Source organism: Hevea brasiliensis, chromosome 3 (assembly GCF_030052815.1).
Source record: "Hevea brasiliensis isolate MT/VB/25A 57/8 chromosome 3, ASM3005281v1, whole genome shotgun sequence".
NCBI classification, from domain to species: domain Eukaryota; kingdom Viridiplantae; phylum Streptophyta; class Magnoliopsida; order Malpighiales; family Euphorbiaceae; genus Hevea; species Hevea brasiliensis.
Window position 1 is genome coordinate 102,820,908 of NC_079495.1, and position 11,534 is coordinate 102,832,441.

At 29.6% G+C, this 11,534-nt stretch overlaps 1 protein-coding gene across 1 annotated transcript; it reads right to left on the bottom strand.

The window, feature by feature from the left end:
* Positions 1-9,447: 9,447 nt before the first annotated feature.
* LOC110652783 (bark storage protein B) lies at positions 9,448-11,174 on the bottom strand. Its single transcript, XM_058143500.1, is given in 7 exon segments — positions 9,448-9,716; positions 9,805-9,944; positions 9,947-9,983; positions 10,067-10,246; positions 10,344-10,500; positions 10,615-10,681; positions 10,853-11,174. Coding segments are annotated over 7 exon segments (993 nt in total). The 5' UTR covers positions 11,091-11,174; the 3' UTR covers positions 9,448-9,542.
* Between the last annotated feature and the right edge of the window lie 360 nt (positions 11,175-11,534).

Genomic DNA, 11,534 nt, shown 5'->3' on the forward strand with positions numbered 1-11,534 from the left:
AAAATGTATTGTTCCTTTGAGATATCGTAATATCGACGAACATATTTTAAGTGAGACAAAGTTGGACTGCATGAATTGAGAAATATAGTTGACACTATAGGACAAATCCGGTCGGGTTAGTGTCAAATCAGAACGAACCCACAAGCCCTCGAAAGAAGGTGGGATCGGCCATCGTGTGTCGGTGCATAAAGATCGTGTGTTCGAACAAGTGGAGTGGGCATTGGTAGACAATCCACCATCAGAGCTCTTTCCAAAATTGAATAGGAATAACGGGTTTGATTCAATTGTAACCCAGAGTCAGTCGATTGAATTTGAATGCCTATAAAATTATGAAATTGCCCAAGGTCTTTCATGGAAAACTCCTTGCTTAAGACACGCAAAAAATTACGAACTAGAGCCATAGGCGATCCTGTTAACAACATATCATCCACGTAAATTAATAAAACCAATACACTGTCGATGTATGCATGACAAACAAGGATGGATCACTAAAGCGCAAAAAAACCATAATCAATTAAAAACATACTCAACCTATTAAACCAGGCTCTCGGAGCCTGTTTTAAACCATACAATGCTCGCTGTAATTTGCAAACATGATTAGGATAATTAGGATCTTTTATTCTAGGTGGCTGATCCATATATAAATCTTCTGTTATAAATCCATGCAAAAATGCATTTTTCACGTCTAATTGGCGAATTGGCCAATTTTTCACTAAAGCCACAGAAAGAACTAAGCGTATGGTTCCTGGTTTAATAACAGGGGAGTAGGTTTCGGTGTAATCAACACCATCTAGTTGATGAAACCCCTTGGCAACTAGTCTAGCTTTCAATCTATCCAAATGCCCATCAGAATTTATTTTAGCTTTAAAAACCCACTTACACCCACCCTATTATATTTACATGCGCTGGTCTAGGAACAAGTTCCCAAGTGTGGTTTGACTGTAAAGCTTGATACTCCTCTATCATAGCCTGTTTCCAACCTGGATGTGCAAGAGCACTCTTAACAGTTTTAGGCTCAGGAGGTATATCAGGAGATATAGACACATGTAAAGCATACTTTAGGTTTGGCTTAACTATTCCGGACTGTGACCTGGTGACCATCGAATGTCGAGGCTGCAATGCTTCGTCCTGAACTTGTTCAGCTGATATTTCAGCCAAAGATGATGAACAGACTTCAGGAAGCAACTCTTCTTGATCCGTATGAACTGTTGGTAGACTGATTACGCATACCATCAATCATAGAAGTACCAGGTACATGAGTATTAGTTGGAGATGACAAAAACACCGAGTCTGATTCAATTGCAGCAACTTGTTTACCAACAACGTCCTCTGCTGCTAAGGAATTTTGAACTGTGTCTTCAACTCTATTTGACAAAAACAATGGAGGTGGAGACAATGCTCTGTTCACTGTTCTAGATGCATCCGTCATCTTGAACAAAGATCGAGTGTGAATGATGAGTCGCTAGTGGAGACTCACTTGTAGGATCGGATTCTGTTTCATGATCTCCTATAGTCCGATTGTCATGTGTTCTTTGGTATAGGAACCGTAATACATCCGACTGCACTTTCTTCGAACTTAGTGGAAAATCGTAATCTCGTGGATGGTTACCAAGAATCCATAAGCTTGTCAACAACCTTTTTATTAGGAGATGCAGATTTATACGGATAAACTTTTTCATCAAAGCTCACATGTCGAGATATTATTATTTTATTAGTTTTGGGATAGATACATTTGTAACCTTTGTGTTTTTCACTATACCCTATAAAAACACATAAACAAGACTTAGTATCAAACTTATGACCTCTTGTGTCCCATATATATGGAAAACACTTAGAACCAAAGACACGTGAGAGCTATAATCAAAATGAGTTCCATGCAATTTAAAATATGGTGTTTCATTCCCTAGCACAGTAGGCAACCTATTTATTAAAAACAGCGGTTTGAAAAGCATCGACCCACATAGACAATGGCACATGACTATGATACATCATCGTCAATCCTAATTCACGAATAAAACGGTGTGTCGCTGCTCGACAAAGACTGCTTGCTCGGGTGTATGAGGACACGACACTTGATGTTTAATACCTTGTGAAAGAAAATGTGAAGATAAAGCATTATTCAAAACTCACCTCCTCCATCGGAATGGAAAACCTTGATGGTCTTCCCAAATTGTCTTAGCACAAACTGCTCAAAAGCTTTATAAGCAACAAAGAAATCCGTTTTTCTTTAGTGGTATAAGCCAAGAGTATTTAGAATAGTCATCTACCAAGCAAGCATAATATTTAAATTTGGCAAAAGATAAAGCAGTGGTCCCCATAAATCACAATGAACTTTTTCAAATACGTGGTACTTTTATTGGAAGACAAACTAAATGGAAATTTGCTCAATTTGCCTAATTGGCAGCTATCACATAAAAATTTAGAATGCAAGGAACCTTTAACATCAATAAGGTTCTTATTAAACAAAATAGAAATCGCAGAAGGTTGAGGGTGTCCTAATCGTTGATGCCATATGTCTGCTGTTCCAGACCTAAATCGATTGGAAAAATATGCTTTCGGATTCCCTGACAAGATATAAAGGTTATTTTTCCGTGGCCCTTGTAGCAGTACCTGTCCCGTCTGTCGATCCTTAACAGAAATAGAAACATTAGAAAATTCACAATTCACAGGATAATCATCTGTTAATTGGCCTACAGAAAGTAAATTCTTTTTTAGAGCAGGAACAGAAAAGACATTTGAAAGTGATAATTTTTGCTTCTGTTCTATAGACGTCATTCCAACACCATCGATGGATAGAAACGTTCCATCGCCGATGGTTATGGAATCAGGTCCATAATAGTCAGTAAGTTTATGGAATAGATTTTTGTTACCTGTCATATGATTCGATGCACCAGAGTCTGCAACCCAGTCAGTATCTACAACATCAGTATCCAATGTGAGTGCCGAAAGAGCTTGAGCAGGGCTGCTTTGTTTTTCTTGTGGAATCCACCAGCAAATCTTCGCGATGTGACCATCTCTGTTGCAGTATTGACACACTCGTTCTTATACACTCGTTCACTAGTGTCATTCTTCTACGACCAGCCGGGGGAGGTCGCCGTTGGGAAGAATACGACTCTTTGTTTGGAAAAGGGTTTTGCGTTTGCTGGGCTTGAAAACCACGCCCTTGGGAATTAAATCTAGGACGCCGATTCGAGGAATTACTGGATGAATTCTGTTGATTTCCATAAAAAGCCACATGCGAAATTTGATCAAGACCAGATTCGTTCTGTGTGGAAAACCACACTCGTCGCTGGTCTAAATTCTTAAGTTGAGAGACCAGTTCATTAAAATTGGGTCGCGGTGGTTTAAGCATCGTCGTAGTAAACGTTTCGCATGAGGTCCCGATCGTAAGGAGACAAAAGACTTTTTCTTCATCGGGTACTTTTTTCCCGATAGCGGCTAAACTGTCGCAGAGTTCTTTAAACAAACGCAGATGTTCAGTGATGGACCGATTTTCATCTTTGCGAAAATAGGTCAATTGCTGTCTGAGGGTAAATTCCCTCTCTTGAGAATCTTGTGCATATGCATCTTTTAATGCACTCCAAACAAGATGAATCGCTTCTAGTCCGATGACTAGTCCGATTGATTCGTCACTAAGGGTGCCCTTGATCCACCCACGTAGTAATCTATCATACTTTTGGCACGCCTTGAAGATGTCGATTCTTTGTGGTTGATAGTTTTACGGAATTGGATTGGGAGGGGTAACAATTTCGATCTTGGAAAGCCATTAACCAAATGATCCGACAATTCGACTTTCAGCTAAACTCAAAAGTTGTTCTCTCCACAGAGGATAGTTTGATTGTTTGAGCTTTAAGGTAACAAAATTGGCTACATTCAGAGAAGAAGCCATGGTGAGCAGATCGTTGAGGCTCTGAAACCAAGATAACAAAGTGAAGAAGATGTAATTTTATTAATGTGAAACCTCAATTAATCCAATTGACAGTATACATTCAGCTTAAATAAAAAGAATAATAACAGAGGTTGCTGAAAAGGAGGAGAAAAATAATGAAGACTATCACTTGGAAGGGAACGAATTACCCAAAGAATCTCAACCACAAAGACTCATTCAAATATACAATATTTACAGAATTCACCTTATCACTCCTTTACTCAAGCCTAAAAACACGGCATCCTTATTTCTCCTGAGAGGCGGACTCGTCCTTATTACTCCTTGAGCTAATAATTTCTACTTACACTAAAAATTCTATTATAAATATATATTCTTAATTCTATGAATATTATTGATTCATTAACAATTTCATAGTTTATTATAATAAAATTAATAAAGAACATTAAACATCAATTTGAATTTTACTAATTTATTTTTTTAATTCTTATAATATTTACAAATTTATAAAATTAAATTATAAAATTATAATTAAAAAATCAATTATTTATTTATTATAATTATAAAATTATTATTAAAAATTAACTATTTTAATTAATAAAAATATAGTATTTATAAAATCTAATCTTATTGACCAATAAATATTTAATTTATTATAAATTTGTAGCTGTTTTTTACTTTTCTCCCTCACTCTCTATATATAGTTGGCATTTTGATTTAGTTTGAATTTTGAGAATTTCATTTACTACAATAATGTATTTATTTATTATTTTAAATAATTTAATATAATGATTTTATTTTTTTTATATATTTTAAAATTATATTTATCACTAAATTGAGTCTATAAATACTTATTCTAAACATATAAATATATTTTTGAAAAAAGTTAAAAAAAAGGAAAAAAAACTACAAAAAAATTTATATTTACATTTGTCAACATACACTATAATTCAATAATTCACCCATAGTTTCGATGTGTGAAAAATTAATAAATAAATATGTATTTCAAATTATGAAAATAATATTTTTTTAGAAAAGAGAAAAAATTAAAAAAAAAAGTTATTTTTTATTATTTTCCCTCTGATTTAAAAAGAAAAAAATGTGAAAAAATATTTGCTCATAAGAAAATTATAACATTATTTTTTCTATTTAAGTTTTTTTAAGTATATAGAATGAAAATTTAAGTTCATTATATATATATATATCTTTCTTTTCTCTATTTATTTTAAAAATAATTTTAATTTTATTAAATTAAAATTAATTAATCATGCTTCTATTTATATTAAACATGATAATAAAATATAGTTATTGTTTATATTATTACGTTATATCATTTTGCAAATGACAATTAATCAGATTCTAAACTAAAAGATCATTTTATGGATTTATTGTCGTTTAAATTAAAATTTTATGTATAATTAACCACATATTAATTTAATTATAAACAAATTTTTTTAAATAAGTTAATTACAAAGAATTTAATTATATATATATCTAAAATTTCTCTTTTTTGTGATCACAATGTAACAGTCATCAAAATATTATATAAAAAGAATTAAACCATTAATTATTATAGCAACGTTAATCACGTTTCCACTATCTAAATATTATCAAATTAAAAAGCTTTTCTTTTTAGAGATATACAGATAACCTAACATATCTTCAAATCTTTGAGAGAAAAGATTTCTGGGGTGATTGGGGTTTGATTACTTAATTTGCTGCTCTATTGTAACGTTGGGTTTTCATCACTTATTCTTTCTTTAGGTTGTTTACTTGTTATTTGTTTTCTCAATCCTTTTTTTTATGATTATGCTGAGTAATATCAGATGTGAACTATTTGTGCCTTTCTACTCAGAACTCGAGATGGGATCTCTTCTCTGGCCCATGCATGTTATCTCATTACCCAAAGAGATGAGCATCTGATTCTGAAAATCGATCTATTTAGAGAGAGAGAGAGATAAATGGATCAAATATTTATAAATAATTGATCCAGTTGAATTTGATAGAATAAATTTAAATAATGTATAATATAATTTTGAATGGATTTTAAATTAAAGTATAATATTTATAATTAATTTAAATTTTATATATTAAGTATTTATTATCTGAATTTATTTATATAATTAATTAATTAATTAAATATAAAGTATATTTTTATGATAATATTTATAAATTTTTATAAATCATATTAAAATAAATAGTATTTAAATATTTTATAAAATTATTAAAATTTTAATTTTAAATTATTAATAAAAAAATTTATATAAATTATTAATTAAAATATATAAAATTAAATAAATTTAAATATTTTTTAAATAATAATATCCGAGTTTGTAACAAATCGAGTAGTTAAAAATTCTGTGTCATATTGAAGTATTCATAGCTCCGAAAGAATTCACCGTCAAAGAACTCGCCCTACGTTAGCCCTCAGCCATACTAGTGATCTAATCGCTGCTTGTTTCACATCGACTAATCAAAGAAATTATATGCTCCTAATTTAAGTTTAAGTTTCATAAATTAATAAAATTTAAGTTATTTTATATAAATTTATCGATAATAAATTTTAACAACGATCTATATATTATTAATAATTTTAATAATAAAAAATTATTTTATATAAATTCATCATAATAATTTTTAATGATAACTTATACATGCTAAATTTATGAATAAATTTGATTTCTAATATTATTATAATTAAAATGAAATAAAATTCTAATATTATTTTTATTTACATTAAAAATTCTATTATAAATCTATATTCTTAATTCTATGAATATTATTGATTCATTAACAATTATTTAGTTTATTATAATAAAATTAATAAACAACATTAAACACTAATTTCACTTTCACTAATTTATTTTTTAATTATTATAAATATTTATAAATTTATAAAATTAAATTATAAAATTATAATTAAAAAAATCAATTATTTATTTATTATAATTATAATTATAAAATTATAATTAAAAATTAACTATTTTAATTAATAAAATATAGTATTTATAAATTCTAATCCTATTAAACAACAAATATTTAATTTATTATAAATTTGTAGCTGTTTTTTACTTTTCTCCCTCACTCTCTATATATGGTTGGCATTTTGATTTAGTTTGAATTTTGAGAATTTCATTTACTGCAATAATGTATTCAAACATTTATTTTATTTATTATTTTAAATAATTTAATATAATCATTTTATTTTTTTATATATTTTAAAATTATATTTATCACTAAATTGAGTCTATAAATACTTATTATAAACATCTAAATATATTTTAAAAAAAAGGAAAAAAATAGAAAAAAATATATTCACATTTGTCAACATATAATATAATAATATAGATAATGTGGGAATGAACGGCACATTATTCAATAATTCACCCATAGTTTCGATGTGTGAAAAATAAATAAATAAATATATCTATTTTAAATTATGAAAATTAAATATTTTTTCTAGAAAAGAGAAAAAAAATTAAAAGATCAATGTTATTTTTGTATTATTTTCCCCCTAATTTAAAAAGAAAAAAATGTGAAGAAATATTTGTTCATAAGAAAATTATAACATTATTTTTTTATAGAATGAAATTGTAAGTCTTTTCTCTATTTATTTTAAAAATAATTTAATTTTATTAAATTAAAATTAATTAATCATGTTTCTGTTTATATTAAATATGATAGCAAAATACAATTATTATTTATATAATTACGTTTTGCAAATGACAATTAATCAGATTCTAAACTAAAACATCATTTTATAGATTGATTGTCGTTTAAATTAAAATTTTATGTATAATTAACTACATATTAAGTTAATTATAAACAACTTTTTTTGTAAATGAGTTAATTATAAAGAATGTGCACCTAAACATAGGTTTCGGCAGGTCACAACTCTATTATCCAATGAAAGGGATGCCATTAAACTGTCGGCAGGTCACAATATCTATAGGTAGATTATTTTAAATTAAATATAGATTATTTTAAATTAAAATTAAGGTTGATGTAAGAATGATGGGCAATTCAGGGCCTGTCAGTCATGGGTCTTATTTATAATAGCAAGGGCAGGGCCTGCTAGTGATGGGTCATTTACTAAGGATGAAAAAAAAAAGGAGTCCACACTCTTTACACAGAAACTCAAGCCCATACTCTAACGTTAGCTAGGCAGACGTGCTACTAGAAGATGAAGTAATGAAAATTTTTTCCTATTTATTATGTTTATTTTTGTTTGGATGGATGCAAAATAAAAGATGAAGCAATGAAAATAGTTATTTTCTCTTGTTTGAAAGGAAAGAAAATAAAGAGAAAAAAAAGTTATGAAATTTTATATTATATATTTTTAAAAAGAATTTAATTAGTTAATAATAATTTTATAATTTTTTTAGTTAAAGGTAATCTATTTTCATATATATATATATATATATATATATATATATATATATATATTTATTTCTCTGAATTTGAGAGAAAAATAACCACTGCATTTCATTATCCTTTTATTTCCCACTTTTTTTTCTAAATAGATAAAAATGCCAATCTTCTCTTATTTTCATTAAATTATTTTCTTTCCCCCTCAATTTTCCACACATCCAAACAGGCTTGCTATTGATTTAGTTGGAGTGTTGTTTCCTAAGAGCTCTTTCTTCTTTTTTTCTCTTTTTTTTTTTATTGTACAAAAAAAGCTACAATATCACATTAATTTAATTCTTTACAAATTTATAAATAAAAATTAAATATCAAATTTAATTTAAATTTTATTATTTTATTATTATTGCTATATTATTTAAATTACTTTTATCTTTTCTCATTTTATGCCTCTTTATTTTTTATAACTACCTTATTTATTTCACTTAAAAATAATAAACTATTTTTAAAGTTTATATATATTATCAATCATAATTATTTTATAATCAACATTATAATGTTATCATCCACGCATGTGCGACTAATTATCATATATATTTAGACGTATATTATTTTTAATTTTGAAATTAATAATATAATATATTATTGGCTGGCATGCATGGTGGTTTCATAAACATGGTATTAAACACTAACAAAAAAATAAGAGCTCGACAGCTTCCCTTATATTAATTACTTAAATAAACTAAATTTCAACCTTATAAAAGGAACTAATTATCCCAACCCAATAAATTTGAGATGGATAAGTTGGATTTAACTTATTTCGAAAACAATAACTAAAGCAATGAACTATTGTTTAATTAATTAATTAGTATATAGATCACAATTATTTATTTTTAGTAATATAAATTTTAATGTTTTATAATATGTTGAGCTTGATTTTCTCACTTCTCACTTACTATTTGAAAGGATTTGAGAATTTGATTGTTCAACAAAGGTTCGATTTTCTATTAACTAATCTTCAGCTAAGTGTTCCTTTATCCTTTTAAATTGTTTTATTTCTTGTTATTTTATTAATTCATTTTTATTATCATCAACGATCTATTAAATTTGTAACTAAATCCAATTTATTATAAAATTATATATTTAATAAATATATCTCACCATAAGTATTATTTTTTATTTCATCCATGGCCATAACTACAAAACATGGATCTTTCAATTACTCAACACCAATAGCCAACCTTATTAATCAAATCCTTCAAACGACACACCGTTACGATGATTGCGGCACTCAGTAGTTGGCCCTCGACGCTCCACTACTGCCAACAACACCAATGAATGCCACAGCGGCATTCAGAGCATTGACAGAGCCCAAATAGCTATAGCTTTGGTATGCGGTTGATCCACCAGCGGTGTTGGAGACACCCCTGAAAACGATGAATGGCACCTCATTTGACAAAGCTACCTGCAAAAATCAACAGGAACACCAGAATCATTGTTATGTATAATGAAAATAAACGGAGAGAAAAATATATTTATATTTTCTTACTGACCAATGCAACAGCAGCAGACTCTTCATCCACTGTGGAGGCCTTGAATTTTGTGTAAATGTAATCTCTATAAGCTGCATTTTGAATGTACATATCAGCAGTGGAGGTCCTCACTCCATAGACAATTTCTGGTGATCTGGGAGACATCTGTCCGTGTCAAGACATTGTTGCATCTCTACGTTCTGCAATGGAATAGGTTAAATCAATGGCATTGGAAAAAATGTAAACAGTTTTTGATCCTTGAAATATGAGTCTGGAAATGAACCTGAAGTTGAGTGGCTGTTACGAACCAGCTTGAGTTGATGGGAAGCCAGAAGATGGTCTGCTTTTGTTCTGGGGTGTACAACGAGGTTGGTTGGAAGTCTATGCTCCCCAGCAAATTGTTTCCTCCTGCTGGGTTATTGTAGTCTCCGAATCTCAGCTGCCCTTTCTTTGACTTGAATTTCTGTATATCACAAAAACAAGGAAAAAATAATGATGTTAATCAGTGATATTTCCTTTGTGGTAATACTTGGTAGATTAATCTTGTTAATTACTTATACCTTCCATTGCCAAGATCCAGTGAAGGCAACTTGGCTAGGCACAACAACATCGCCGATGAAGAGCGTATCATTAACAGCTCCAGCGCTCCCAAAGTGAACGATGCCTTCAATAGGAAATACGTCGATGAGGAGTTGCACAGTGGCAGCTGCATTTACCCAAAAATAGCATACCACAGTAATTAATGTCAATTAGTCAAAGAATAAAGGTGACAGGAAACCAATTCATACTCTGCAGGTAGAGAAGGACAGAGATGAATTTCATAATCTTACAGATGCATCCCCAGTCTTTACATACACAACATTAGTTCCGTTGATCTTGCCAACGTGGAATGTTCTTCCTATGTACCCAGGAAAAAAAAACAGTCAATCTCATTAACTAGTGTAAATAATTCAATAGGGTTTATTGAGAAGTAAAATCTGCTGCAACTTCTAAATTTAGTTTGAAGTTAAGGTTGCATATAAAAATAACCATCACCGATCTGGTGCAAGGCGAAGAGAGAGGGGTTTACCGGCCAATGCAACAGTAGCGGCGTAGTTGCTGGGAACAAAGACATTAGAGGCTTGAAGAGCCTGTTCATTGGTGTCAGAAACCAAAACTAGGCCCAAGTAAGGCCCTTCCTCATTGATTTTCCTGATGACACCATGAAGAGGGTGTCTCACAGTCAGCTGCATGGACTACTCTGCCATGGCCAGCAGCCCAAGCACTGCCACAGCTACTTTAAAACTCCACATCTTATATCTTGCCATTGATGATTTCCCCTCTAGTGAGAGCTGGAGAACTGAAAATCAAAGTGGGTGGTGAAGTTAATTAGGAGACAGATAGTTTTAGAACAAATGCAATTGCTTGTGGTTTTGGGGCGTTGCTTTGGTGCCTTTATATAGATGTCAAGCCAATCACTTACGGAGATTTTTTTTTCCATTTTTGGAAAACTTTATGAAATATTAAATTACAATATTCACCCTAAGATATTCTTAACAAAATTACCTAGATAAACCCTCAATTTAATAAAAAAAAATTCCAGAGAAATATCTAATTTTACTTTTAATTACAATTGACATCATTTTCTCTTTAGACGTTCATGATATAAAAAAAAAATGAGATAAATTTATTAATTTTATGTTTTAGCTTTTTTTTAATTCATCCTTAAAATAACTTTTAATATATATATATATATATATATATATATATGT